Source organism: Tenrec ecaudatus, chromosome 10 (genome assembly GCF_050624435.1).
Source record: "Tenrec ecaudatus isolate mTenEca1 chromosome 10, mTenEca1.hap1, whole genome shotgun sequence".
In the NCBI taxonomy this organism is placed as follows: domain Eukaryota; kingdom Metazoa; phylum Chordata; class Mammalia; order Afrosoricida; family Tenrecidae; genus Tenrec; species Tenrec ecaudatus.
Window position 1 is genome coordinate 5608447 of NC_134539.1, and position 13584 is coordinate 5622030.

The window sequence follows — 13584 nt, forward strand, 5'->3', positions numbered from 1 at the left end:
TAATTGTACGTCACGAGTTGAATAAAATCCTGGAGGTATTTCTGTCTTTATCAGGGAATCCTGGGCATTTCCTCTCCTGCTGAGGGGCTTCACTGGGTGCCCGTCCACGATGGTGGACCCTAGCACCGCCCGGCAGGTCAGACCCGAGTGCTGCGGTGCTCAGTGGAAGCCCAAGTCTCTGGACTCACAATCCAGCCCGGGGCCAGGAAGAGCACGGGCTCCTGCTCGGTGGAAACCTGCTGCCATTGAATCCTTCCGACTCACAGCCAGCCTCTGGGCCAGGGTCCAACTGCTCCACGGGGTTTCTGAGGCTGTCGCTCCTGAGAGGAGCAGGCAGCCCCATCTTTCTCCTGCAGAGTGGCTGGTGGGTGCCCACTGTTGGCCTGTGGTTAGCAGACCAATGCTTAACCCAAGCCTCCCTGCCACACTGTCTTACAACCAGGTGTCATAGTGACCAAATTCCAGGTGGAAAACACTTTTTCTATCACAACAGAGACTCAGGGAACATTGGCTACTCAGATATTTAGACAGCCAAACTCTTACATGTACAAATATTCAATAAAAATGACCATCTCAAAGGCCTTTGTATGGGATTAGCAGCGCCCAATTGATTTCCATGGTCAAGCGCCATGTTCCTTCGAGACACCTCACTTTCTCGTCGCGAACATGAAAACGCGGCTGCTCTGCTTCTAAAAATAATGTGCTCTTCGACAGCTATAACTGCTGTCTCGTGTGTGTGTGTGATGTTGTTATTTTCTTCAGTATTCAACTGGGATCCATTTAAAAATGTAACCCCTCCCCCTTTCAGGACGTCTGCCCAGTGTGAATGATGAGGAACCAAGCCAGTGAGAATCAAGTCCCAAGTCAGAGCGGACCAGCAAAAAATGTCTTCGTCTCAACAGATGATAGGAGATAATGGTCTCAAATGAAAAGAGTCCTAGTCACGCCCATCACAAGAGCAAGGATGCGCAGAAAGTCAATCTCTTGACCTTCAACAGAAAGGGCTTCTCAAACGGCAAGACGAACGAGTGCATGCCCTCGGGCTGAGCGCCCCGATGAGCAGAGGAGCTCATTTCAAATGCCACCCATCAGACTTTCGATCCAAATACTGGGATGCAGGCTTACCATCATTGTTGGTTCCAACCCATAGCAACCTGATGCGCACCAATCTGTTGTTTCTTCCGTCTGTCTTCCTCTCCCTGGTTTTGCCTCCTCCAGAGCAGCTCGTTCATGAGGACACTGTGAGTCTCCAGGGTCCATGGACTCGTCTTGGTTCTGACGACCTCGCGTGGGAAGACAGCAAACAGCAGCGAGGAAGAAAATGGCCCGCCTGGATGTGGTGGGAATTTACTCCTTTCCATCCGACGTCGGCAAAGGGATGTGTGGGTGTCAGGAGCAGCCACACACTCATCTTTACATCCTAACGTCGATTTCCTGGAGGCTCGGACATCCTTTCAGAGATCCCCACCACCAACAGACTCACTAGGGGGATTCATTTCAAGCCTGCCCTTCCTAAAGACAGGCATTCGCCGGGCCCTTCTGTGGCCAGAGAGATAAAAGGTACATTCTGAAAAACTGGACCGTAATTCAGGTAAAGATGTGGAGCAGGTGATAGATTGATAGTGACTCAAAAGAAATAATACATCCATATCATCCATTTTGATAACTCAGCTTACAGACAAGAGTCCCTTGCCCTGCGAAAAACAATGATGCGTTCCTTGAACAATAAAGTTGAATGAACTTTGAACGCATTTAAAAGCAAACCGTGGCCATCTAGTTGGTTCAGACTCATAGCAAGCCTCTGAAAGCACCTGGTTTGCAAATCTTGATGAGAGCAGATAGTTTTAACGTTCTCCCAAGGGGCGGCCAGTGGGTTGGAACCACCAACTTCAAGGTCAGCAACCCAACGATTACTCGATAGCGCCACCAGGGTTCCTAACAGATAAAAGGGGGTTCAACTATCCCAGTTATTTACCAAACATCCCCCAAACTCCGAGCCCCTGGGCAGGAAAAGAGAAGAACCAGTCTGTGGATAAATGTCCCAAGCTGGTACACAAGGTGCAACATTATGACAATGTTGTAGACATCCTCAAACATCTGAGGGAATGGGCTCAGGACTTATGGTCTCAGGGGTCACCAGGACAAACCGGCATACCAGTCCACAAAGACAAGGTCCTGCACCCTACTTTGACGAGTAGTGAGTGGGGTCTGAAAAGCTCATGAGCAGCCGTCTAAGGTGCAACTACTGGTCTTTCCCCGTCCCCAGGAAAGAAGTGCGAAGGAAATCAGAGCTGCACAGAAACCATCCGTCCAACCAGCTAATGGACCACACGCATCAGTCTCCATGGCCACGACACCAGAACTAGATGGTGCCCGGCTACCACTGCCAACTGCTCTGAAAGGGGGTCCCATTAGAAGACCCTGAACTGAAAATCACCAGGAAAAAGGCCAGGATTTCATCTCCATGGCTCAGTTTCAGTCCAACAGAAGCCAAGCCTATAAAGGGCAAGGTTAATACTAGGGGGTGAGCACACCTTGGCACAGTCAACCACTTGAGATCAAAAGGTGGCAGCTACCCGAGGACAACGTTCCAGAGGGACAGGAAAGAAGAAGGAACAGATACGGGAAAGGGGGGATAAGTGATGGTTCATTGAGGGGATTGAAATCAATAAGATGGAACAAAACGTGCATGAATTAATACTGAAAAGGATCTGTCTGTAAACCTTCACCCAATTCACAGTGAAAACATTTGCTTTTGTTTTCCAAGGGGGTAGAAGGGAGAGAAGACAGGGAATGTACAAAACTTCATGGGAAAAATAAATCTTCTTTGAATTCAAATAGAAGCCCCTCTAGGCCAGGGTTCAACTGAACAGAAGGCTGTTAAATTTACAATAAGCAGCATGGAAACAATGTGCCTGCCCACTGACAGTGAAAACTAGGAAACTGGCTGGTAAAACTAAGGAATGTGAGGTGGGTCAAGGATTGGGAGCCCCGTTCTTGGCGGTTTCTAGAATCATTCTCCAAGCCGGCAGCATCCATGGGGTCACTGGCATCCGAGACCCAAACAAGGAAGGAAAGATCTGACAGCTGTGTGGAGAGGGAGGACGGAGTCGTGGGAAGACATGTTCCTCTCCTGAGGGCAGGGCAAGCAAGGGCAGAAACCAAAAAGCAAGCCAGTTGCCAGGAGGTCACTTCTGACCCCTGGTGACCTCGTGTGGATCAGAGTCTGGCTGTGCTTCGTGGCTTTTCAATCCCCGCGTTTGCAGAAGGCACGCCCTACCAGGTCTTCCCTCTGGGTGGGCCTCAGCCACGGATCCTCGGGGTACTTGCCACGCGCCTCCCCGCTTGTACCAGCCACTGAAGAGTATTCTTCACGAGGCTCTGACAGAGCCCTCACAGAAGGGGGCAGGGCTGACGTGGGGCAAATCCGTGTCTGGTTCAGTCATATGCCACCGAGGCTCATCAGGCTAGAGTCCTGTTTTCCTTGCTTCGTTAGTACTAAAGTTGATCGCATAGACTGGATCAAGTGTGCTCTCTCTCTAGATTCAACTGGAGCATCTTACAAAGCAGCCTGCCTCTGGGCGATTGCATAGGTCTTATTAAACTGGGCAACAGTTGAGACTCCGTGGTGCTGTATGAAATGATGAAAACACAATGGCACAAAATACGGAACTGGACAGAGTGATTACATAAACAGGTTCTGCTCAAAACTCTGCCTTCCTGGACAGATATCGTCTCAGGCACAGTGACAAATTGCATCTTGAGGTTCTACAGAACAAGTTAAATAACAAGAAAAAGAAGTTTCTGGTCAACCATTGGGTAAAATGAGACCCCTGGGGACTTGGGCCTGTGTGACACTAGGACCTGGGGCTTCCCATTTTCTCAGTATTCCAACAATATTACCGTATATACTCGTGTATAAGCTGAGTTTTTCAGCACATTTTTATGCAGTTTTGGGGATAAAATTAGGTGCCTCAGCTGATATTCAGGTCGGCTTACACTCGAGTATACACGGTAAGTGTATCTCGACATTTAACAGTTTTTCTAGGTTCGTTAGCCACAGGCTCTCTTTCTGTTAAAATGCCCCCCCTCCCAATAAAAAAATGAATCGATCACAAGGATCTACAAATGACCTCCTCCCTGGGGGATGGATAACAGAAAAGTGGGTGAAGGGAGACATCAGACAGGGCAAGATATGACAGAACAATAAATTATCAAGGGTTGATGAGGAAGGGGGGAATGGGGAAGGAGGGGGGAATGAGGAACTGATGCCAGGGGCTTGGGTGGAGAGCAAATGTTTTGAGAATGATGAGGGCAATGAATGTACAAATGTGCTTTACACAATTGATGTATGTATGAATTGTGATAAGAGTTGTATGAGCCCCTAATAAAATGATTTTAAATGCCCCCCGTACCCCCAGAAGAAGCCACCTCTGGTGCCTGTGCCACAAGGCTCACAGTGGACAGGAGGCTGGAGTCGGAGAACCCCGACAGGGTCCGTATGCCAGCGAACAAGCTCACCACCCTGAATATCATCTTCTCCCCCACAGACAACGTCCCCCCCAGGGACCGGCTAGAAGGAACGAGGTCACTCTCAGCATGCTATCGCTGGACAAAGAACGAACAAACAATAAATGAGAGGGAGTCGGGGAAAGTGCTTCAAAAGACACTTGGAGTTCTCTCTGGGCAGGTAGATCCCACACACAACTACGTGAAATCAGACGCCTTGTTGACAACGAGAAAATGAGAGTTCTCACCTTCCTCGCTTGGTGTGAAGAGATGGAAGGTCTCGCCTGCTGAGAAAAGAGGTCACGGGAGGGATATGTTGGGGTGAGCCCTGTGGCATGGGGCAGTGTTTTCCCGACGTGTCGCCTGGGTGGTGGTGGTGTTTCCAGAGGTCATCCAGTCAGTGTGATGCATGACGATGGAGGACATGAATGGTGTGGGTGTGTGCCTCTATTCACAGCTGGCAAGAGAGACCGACAGCTCCGGGGTGGTGGTAATGTAAAGTCCATCATATGGTATAGGCATTTATTCTAACAAGTGTCCCTGAGATCTGCTGTCCAGATTCCTATTCCCCAGCCCCACGGTGAAGGGATGTGCCTTCTCTGTCTTTGGTGACAGCCAGGCACTGGGAGTATTGGTGGAGTTGCTCAATAAAAGGTCAATGCCGGTGACGCACCATGGAAAAGAGATGGGCCACGTGAACCAGCACAAGAGATGTCCAATTCTCCTCCCGGAACCATCTTCCAGACTTCTGGGACCCCACAGGTTGGGGGTCCCTGAGCAAAAGACACAGTCAGATGACGACAGACAGACGTCAACAGTGTCCAGCCGTGTGTCCAGAGCAGCTTCTTGTAAAGTATGGATGTTGTCGTGTGTGTGTGGGGGGGGGGGGTGTTGAGGTGGGGGGTGGATTCCAGGTCGTAGTGAGTCCACAGGGCAGAGCAGAACGGCTCCGGGCCGTGTTCAAGGCATACAGTCCTTACCGAGGACAGTTGTCGAATCTGGGGACATCTGATGAGCTCTCCCCACCAACCTCCTAGCGGGCAGCCAATGGCAGCTTACCCACTGCGGCACCAGGGCTCCTTAAATCCATCAGGCCAAATGAAACCACAGGCAAGCCCACTGCCATCAAGGGGATTTGGACCTGCCGTGGCCCTACATGGGGTTCCAAGACTGCAAGCGTTCACAGCAGCACACAGGAGGGTTTGAACCACCGACCACGCGCTCAGTTGTCCAACGCCTTAATTCACAGTGCCCCCGGGGATCCGTAAAATATGGAGAAATTGCTCAAAATACAGTTTTTACTCTCAAATAGTCAGAATGGAAGAGACGCACAGAGCAAAGCAGCATGAAGGAGGCTGACACCGGGAGGGGGACTCTTTCCCCTGGCCCCCCCACACCCATCACAATGATCTTAAAAACCAGGAAGCTCAGCGAGGAAAGGAGTGGCGTGATAGCCGTGGAGGAAAGCAGGCGCCGGTGGAAAGGAGCGTACAGCGGTTTAAGGGGGGGAAATAAAAGCTTTAGAAGATCAAAAAGAACCATCAAAATTAACAGGCATAAATGGCCTGGAGGATGAAATTGAAAGTCGAGTTTTCAAAAGTCCAGAATAGAGACAACCTAGTGGAGCTGATTAAAGATTAAAAAAATCTGTAAAACAGTACATGGAAGTGCAGCTTGGAAAAGGTCGTCAAGGCGCTAGCACCGTGTAGAAAAACAGCTAACTTCCGAACATTTTAAGAAACTGGAGTTTAAACCATTTCATTAACTTTCAAGAGGAAACACACACACACACACACACACACACACACACAGTTCCACTGCTAGACATAAGAATTTCTCGGTTTCTTTCTCCCTTTCTTCCCCCAGAATCAGATGGCCAGGCCCTTCTTCGTAGGCTGCCTTCGTCTGGAAGCCCTGTCTGTCGCAGCCCATCCGCTGTGAGTGACCCCACGTCACAGCGACCACCGTGCAGCCACCACGCACAGCCGAGGGTACGAAGGCCTTTACAGGACGTGGTTGGCAGACACTATTTCCTGTAGCCCTAACAACTTATTTGCAATGATAGGTTTTTCTTGATAAGAAAGAACAAGCATAAATGAGACTGTATCTCGCGACAAGTCAGCAGGAACCAGTTCCTGGAGGGAGACGCCATGCTTGGTCCGTGAGAAAGAGCAAGACTCTCGGGAAGAGAGATCGACACCGGGGCTGCAACCATCGGCCCAGACACGGCAGTGATTGTGCGGGTGACGCAAGACGAGGTGGCATTTTGATCCGTGGGACACAGATAGGGCTGTCCATCAGAACCTCTCGATGATACCTACAACAACAGTACCGGGTCCCTCCCAGAGGGCCAGAGCTCAGAGCGGCTTTGAACTTCTCATTAGCAAACCAGAAAACTATAAGGCAATGAAGCAATCCCAGCTGAAACGGATTTTCCAAACCCAGAGCTCTACCTCAATTGAAGCACCCGGCAGCTGTGCAGATAGAATCAATCCTTCTCCGGTGCAGGAGCTCCAACATACGCCATTTCTTAGGCAGTAACTGCAAGGTGGGGTCCCCCAAATCGAAGGAGGACATCAGGAAACAAATTCCAGACTTGGATACATGGAGAGAGAGCGCCAACAGAGACCTCACTGAAGGCCATCGCAACACGCCTGACTCAGAGAGCATGTAGAGGCCAGCATGTGTGGAGGACAGGTCTGGGAAGCTGTACATCCTTACAAGAACAGGCAGCCCACAGACGGGCCAGGGTGCTTGGACCACCAATCCTGCAGGCAGCAGAGCCCACTGCACCACCGGGGATCCTCAACACAAAGAGGAGAGAGAAGGAAATTCTCCGAGATGGTGACGAAGGGAGATTCCAGGAGGATGGCTGAGCACAGGGCATCCAGGCCCAGGTGTAGTGGATCAGAGTACTCCATAAGAGGCTCTGGGAGAAGACACAGAACCATGAAACCCAGGGACAGCACATTTTTGCAGTGGCTAGATTGGAAAAGCCTTTACAAAGGCATGACAACACTAGAGAGCCCTGGTGGTACCATGGATTAAGCATAGGGCTGCTAACTGGCCTTTGATGGTTTGAGCTACAGGCAACTGCAAGGGAGAAAGATGAGGCTGTCTGCTCCTGTCAAGATCCACAGCCTTGACGCTAGAGATCCGCTGTGAGTCGGAATCCACTCCGTGGCAGTGGGCTTGGTTTTGGTTATCATTGGGCTGTAAACCCAAAGGTCAAGCGTTTTGACCCACCAGGCACTTCCAAGGGAGCAAAACGTGGCTGTCTCCTCCCTGAACAGTTCTACACTGTCCTACTGGGTTGCTATAAGTCAAGATGCACTCGGTGGCTGTGGGTTAGGTTTCTTAGATTGATAGTATAAGCACTGTAGGCTGAATGATCATCATTAAAATGTAATGACTAGGTTGAAAATTATGAGATTTTTTTGTTTTGTTTTAAGATCAATATGTACAGTTCAACTTAAGATACCCAAAGCAGAAGCGATTGGCAGAATAGGTATGCGTTGCCAGGGAGCCAGAAGAGCAGTGTGCTGAGAGACGGGGTGAATTAAGTACGTGTCCACAGGATTAAGCGGGAGGCTCTGAAGCAGGACTGCTGGTGTCGGACACACTGAGCAATCACTGGAAACGGTGAGGAGAAATCTGGCCCGCTGGATGCTGGCAAGGGAGGTTTCCAGAGCAGTAATACAGAAATGTCCAAAATGAAACAACGCGGCGACTGGGGTTCCAGCTCAGTGTGTGACAAAGGGCCAACTGCAGGGCCCACCTTGAAATTCCAAGAAATGAGGGCTTTTCAAAGCATTCTATTAGCTTTCAGAAGAAAACAAACCCGAATCGCCAGGCTCAAACAAGAGGGCCAGAACCCGGAATCCAGGAACCGAGAAGACAGGATCAGCGTCATCTGTGTCACCCAATTGTCCGGGGAAAAATGCTGAGTTGGCAAATGCCGTGTTATCTTGTTTTTCCCTTTTTGTATTTTCCCCACAATATAGGGAGAAAAACCAGGAAGCATGATTAAACACACACACGGGGCCTTCAGGTGTCTTCGCTGACGTTGAGAGTCAGTGGTTTCAACTCTGTGTCTGACACTCGCATCCCCTGAAAACCTCAGGGCCTTGAATTGCTGGCATTGTCCTTTCAGAAAAGGCAGCTCTCTCTTCTTCACTATGACTGACAACCAAACCGAAACAAACAAGCAATCTCACTGCCACTGAATCTATTCTGACTCATGGCGACCCTGTAAAGCAGGGTAGAACTGCCTCTGGGGGTTTCCAAGGCTGTAATCCTTTATGGGAGGAGAAAGCCTCATCTTGCTCTCTCAGAGCAGCTGATGGTTTTGAACTGCCAACCTTGTGGCTAGGAGCCCAACTCATGACCTCTATGCCACCAAGGCTCCATTAAGGTAACATCTGTCCAAGAGTTTCCTTGATACTAAGAAATGACGGGCTGTGTGCACGCCTCAAGAGGCAGCTGTCAGCACAGACTCTCTCTCGTTCGTTTTCTCACCACTTTGGGGAAGGGCCGGCAGAGCAGCGTGCTCACTGTCTAGGTGCTAAAACTAAACAGCAGGAGGCAGTATGCGTGGCATCATTCTGCCAGTCTCCTTCCAAACAAGCCAAGTGCCCCTGCCCCCAGCCCCCCGAGGATGAATCAGCCCGGCAGTAAATATCGGATAATGACTGCGCTCCCAGGTTTGTAAATGGGATGAGTCAGAGCGCCAGACCTTTAAGATAATTTTATTTTCATTAAACAGCATTTATCAGCCACCAGCCAGCACGAGGCACTTTCTAAAATACCACAGAGGCAAAGCCCCTGCCCGGAAGGCGCACACAAGGGTTACCGAGAGCCAATTATACATCTACAATGGAATTATGGCTGGCATTTCAACACGAAAGAAATAGGAAGCTGCATTAAAGAAATGAGATGAGGAGGGAAAGGAGGGGAAAACCGAATTAGGGTGGGCAAGTCCAGGGGCAGTGTGTGTGGGGGAGAGGGGGATGCGGCACGTGTCAAGAACAAAACCCACTCCTCTCTTTAGCTTTAGCAGGTAAGGGAAGTGGGGGGGGCATCTTTAGGGAACAGAGACTGGTTTATAGGTGCTCATGGCCACATACCGATGGACTGGCCTAGAGCCCGGCTGGCCCACACACGCCGAAGAAACACCTGCTGCCTTGAGCTAGGGAGGGAACGGTGCAATCCTCGCCTCCAACAAGGAAGGTGGTCTCTGCACCCAGCTCTGTGGCAGAGCCGGCAGGGGGAGCCACTGCTTACCTGCTGCTGTACCGGTACCTGTTGTACCACCTGTGTCGGCACTGCTGCTTGACTAGCCACAGATGTCTGTAAAGTCACCGTGGAACCTGTGTCCGACCCAGTCTCTGATGTCTGCATGATGGCCTCTGAAAGAGATCAAAGGAGAAAGGAAGGGTCAAGCCTTCTCTTGGCACGGCGGCCTTCAGTCCATCTGTCCCTGACATCCCAGGCTGACTGTCGACTCTCGGGACGCCCCTGACCCCAACATACCCGCCCCCGCGTGCCGAACACCAAGCCCCTGCTGCCTAGTCAAGTCCTACCTGCAGAGACTTATGGAGGACAGAGTAGAACTGTCTCAGGGTTTCTGAGGCTGTAAATCTTTATGGGTGCAGATTGCCTTGGCGTTCTCCTTGGGAGAGGCTGGTGGGTTCGAAGCATCAACCTGGAGGTTAGTAACTCAGAACTTAACCCCTTGTCACGAGGGTTCCTTGACCCGACACACTACCAAAGTATTCTTTGCATGGCTATAGTCATGTTGACCACTTTTCAGGAAGTACAGAAAAGTACTAATCCACGTTGTTGTTGTTGTTTTAAAATCCTCATGCGTAACTCTTAGCTCTTAGACTGAATTGAAATCTACCTTCTTAGGCCTCATCTCTTACAAACTGTTTCTGACCCATTATAAACTGTGATGGAAAATCACATGAAGCTAATTCTAATTCTCAGACTGCAAAGTCTAACTGGATGCACATCCGTGATGAACTGTCCTTTCTAGACATCTTTATAGGCTGTTAGGATGTCAGAAGGTGTATAATTTAGAATACATTATTTCTTAGGTGTTTTTCAACTCTTAGGATCACTATCAAGCGCACTGCTATGGATCGATTCCAACTCCCGGAGACCAGTTCCGAGGCTGTAAATCCTTACAGGGGCAGGTAGTCTCACCTTTCTCCCACAGGTGGGTCTAAACGGCTGACCTTGAGGTTACAGGCCAATGCAACACCACCACCACGAGAGCTGCTTGAAAGTATCAAGCGATCTATAAACATACACATGTACAGAAACATATGGATATATCCTACCACTCCACCAACGATCACGTCTAGTCAATTTCTCGGGCTAGAATATGACGTAGTACCAAGTCCATAAGATAAAACAAAACAAAGCCATTGGGTCAATTCCAGCTCAGAGTTTCCAAGGCTGTCAGTCTCTATGGGATCAGATAGCCTCATCTTTTTCCTGCAGAGCAACCGGCGGGTTTGAACCGAGGACCTTGAGGTCAGCAGTCCAAACCTTGACCCAACAGCACCACGGCCCAAATCTTCGTTCCATTACATTCTTACACACAAAGATACCCAGACCTCAATGACTGTGGATATTCTCAAAGACAAGTCACCCTTTCACCATAGAAAGAAGTTTCATCAACAAAGGTACAGAATGCACTTCCGCCGGCTCACAACACGCTGTATGGCCCAGGGTCCTCCCTGGTGCCTCTCTGCTAACCCGGCGCTGCCATGCGAAGCGCTTACCCAACAAGTGAGCGTCCTGGGCCCGTGGTCTGGACAGCCCCTGGGCTAGTTAAGTGTTCAACAGAGTTGTGTGTGACTTGGCTACTGAGCAGTGCCCAGAGCCCTCGTGTTCCCTCCTGGGGGGAAAGGCAACACACACTGGTTGTCAGAGGGCAGCACGGCACCTGAGGCTAACAGTGTGAGTGGGCTTGTGGAGAGACACTTTTTTCCTATGGAAATTCTGGAAGAGCGCATAGTTCTACTGAGGAAAAGATGGACTCATCCCCAGTGTCTGTGGTCTTGGCATTGTTATTTCACCCTGTCTCCTTTCTGGTTTACACGGGATTCTCTGAAGAGATGACTGCCATCTTACAGAGGAGGACATGGAAACCTTAGTGACTTAGTGGTCTCGCTCCAGGCCACAGAGAGGACGCGGGCTGGGCCTTTGCACCGCAGATCTAGTCTGGTTTTTTTCTGCCTCGTCCTGGGCATGGGCCAAAGCCTGTGGCAATGAAATAAACCTTAGCCTGAGCAAAAGGTCATGGGGGAAATGGTCAACTAACATGGAGCCTTCTGAGTGTTTCCAAATGAGTCCTGAGACAAGGTCGTCGGGGCAGAATGCATGTGACGGGGACAGTGGCTGACAGCCTGTCTACTCGGAGCAGCCAATGTTCTGCTCCAGGCCATCCAGACTTTGTTGGGAAGCCAATCTGCAGTCAAGCTCTGCTCTGATCTTAAGAAAGAAGCTGGGACTCCAGATTTTTGTGCAAAATCTCCTAAATGATCAACGGTAGCTCTGTTTTTTTTTTAAGTAACCTTGACCTTCAAAGCACACTAGGAATGTACACTTGAAGAACATGTGTGCACACATACACGAGGCTCTGGTTGGCATTTAGGACCCCAACTGTAGCCTGTAGCCTGGCATTAAGACCACATGAGCCTGAAAAACATGCCTAGTTAAGACCAGTTTCCAAACTGCAACTTCTGTCTTGTGACCCATGCTCTGCTCTCTCAGATGAGCTCTGATGTGGCCTCACCAGACTCCGCCCACAGGCTCTGTTTGGCTCATGGAGGCGACCATCTAAAATTCATAATTACACCAATAGTAACAAAATCAGAAAACATTGTTAAAATGCTTTCCATATCCCATGTTCTTTTGAGAAATTCAAACACTCGGAAGCCTGGCCCTACCTCTGGGTGCTTTGATGGCAAAGCTGGGTGCTTTGATGGCAATGGCGTTTACCCACTCGCTTGCCTAGCCTACGCTGGCCTTTGAGTTTGGGGCTCCCTTCAGGAGAACTTAATTCTCAGGAAAAATCTAGAACTACCTCCAGACTGGAAGTGGACATTCCTTCTTTGGGTCTGGAGACGATGGTGTTCACAGCGACTCGCCAATTCTACACAGGAAAGCGACCCTCGGGAGCTTGGACCACTCCATCGTGGCTCTCCCTCAAGCGGGGCTCAGAAGGTCACGGCAGCGCAGAGCTCTCCATAAGAATAAGTCCTTCCCAAGAGCACTGTGCCAGCTGCTTCAAGCGCATTTTTGCTCAAACCCTCAGACGAGCCCAACGGCACAGTTGTGATCAGTCCCACTGAGAAATGACCAGACGGAGACGTGGGGAGTACACCGTTTGCCCAAAGCCAGAAAAAGAAGCTGAATTCACACCTCGGTCTGTCTGGCCCTCCGGCCCAGGCCGGCTGTCAGCCTGTGTGTACAATAGAACCTGCAAAAGCTGGAAACTGTGAGAGGCCAAGACCTGCCAGGGAAGGAAAACGTGAAGTTCTCCAGTGACAGCACAAGAGTGACAGGCAAGGGGGAAATGCACGAGGCTCTGCCAAAGGTGGAACATGAATGAGACCCTGCAAAACAGGGCACTCCCACCAAGTCCTGGCTCTCCGAGTGGTTTACGTGCTGGGCTGCAGCCAGAAAGGTCAGCAGTTCGAAAACACCAGCCACTCTCTGGGCGAACAAGAGGGCCTTCTACTTTGTACCCCATAAAACAGTTACAGTCTCAGAAACTCACAGGGGCAGCGCCACCCTGTCTTCTAGGGTTGCTATGAGTCAGCATCCACTCGATGGCAAAGAGAGAAGGATGCCAGGGCTTCAAGGCTGGCCCCGAGGAGTGGAGTCTTTGGGGTGCCATCCTCCAGCGTATTTAAATCCGCAACCTCAACTGCGACGACCAGACACTGGCTCTCCAACACTGATGTTCTCCAGCCTCTCTCTTTCCTTTCAACTGTGTCCAGATCGGGTAAGTGCCTTTTGCCAGAGTGTCTTAACTGGCTAATTCGAAAGACCTCATTT

General features: G+C 50.2%; 1 protein-coding gene across 1 annotated transcript in view; it reads right to left on the minus strand.

Moving 5' to 3' along the window:
* RFX3 (regulatory factor X3) overlaps window positions 1-13584 on the minus strand; it is a 274479-nt gene that overhangs the window by 137964 nt on the left and 122931 nt on the right. Inside the window, exon 2 of the mRNA XM_075559876.1 lies at window positions 9793-9917. Coding sequence (XP_075415991.1) covers window positions 9793-9909 — 117 coding nt within the window. The 5' untranslated portion in view covers window positions 9910-9917. The remainder of the gene's footprint in view (window positions 1-9792; window positions 9918-13584) is intronic.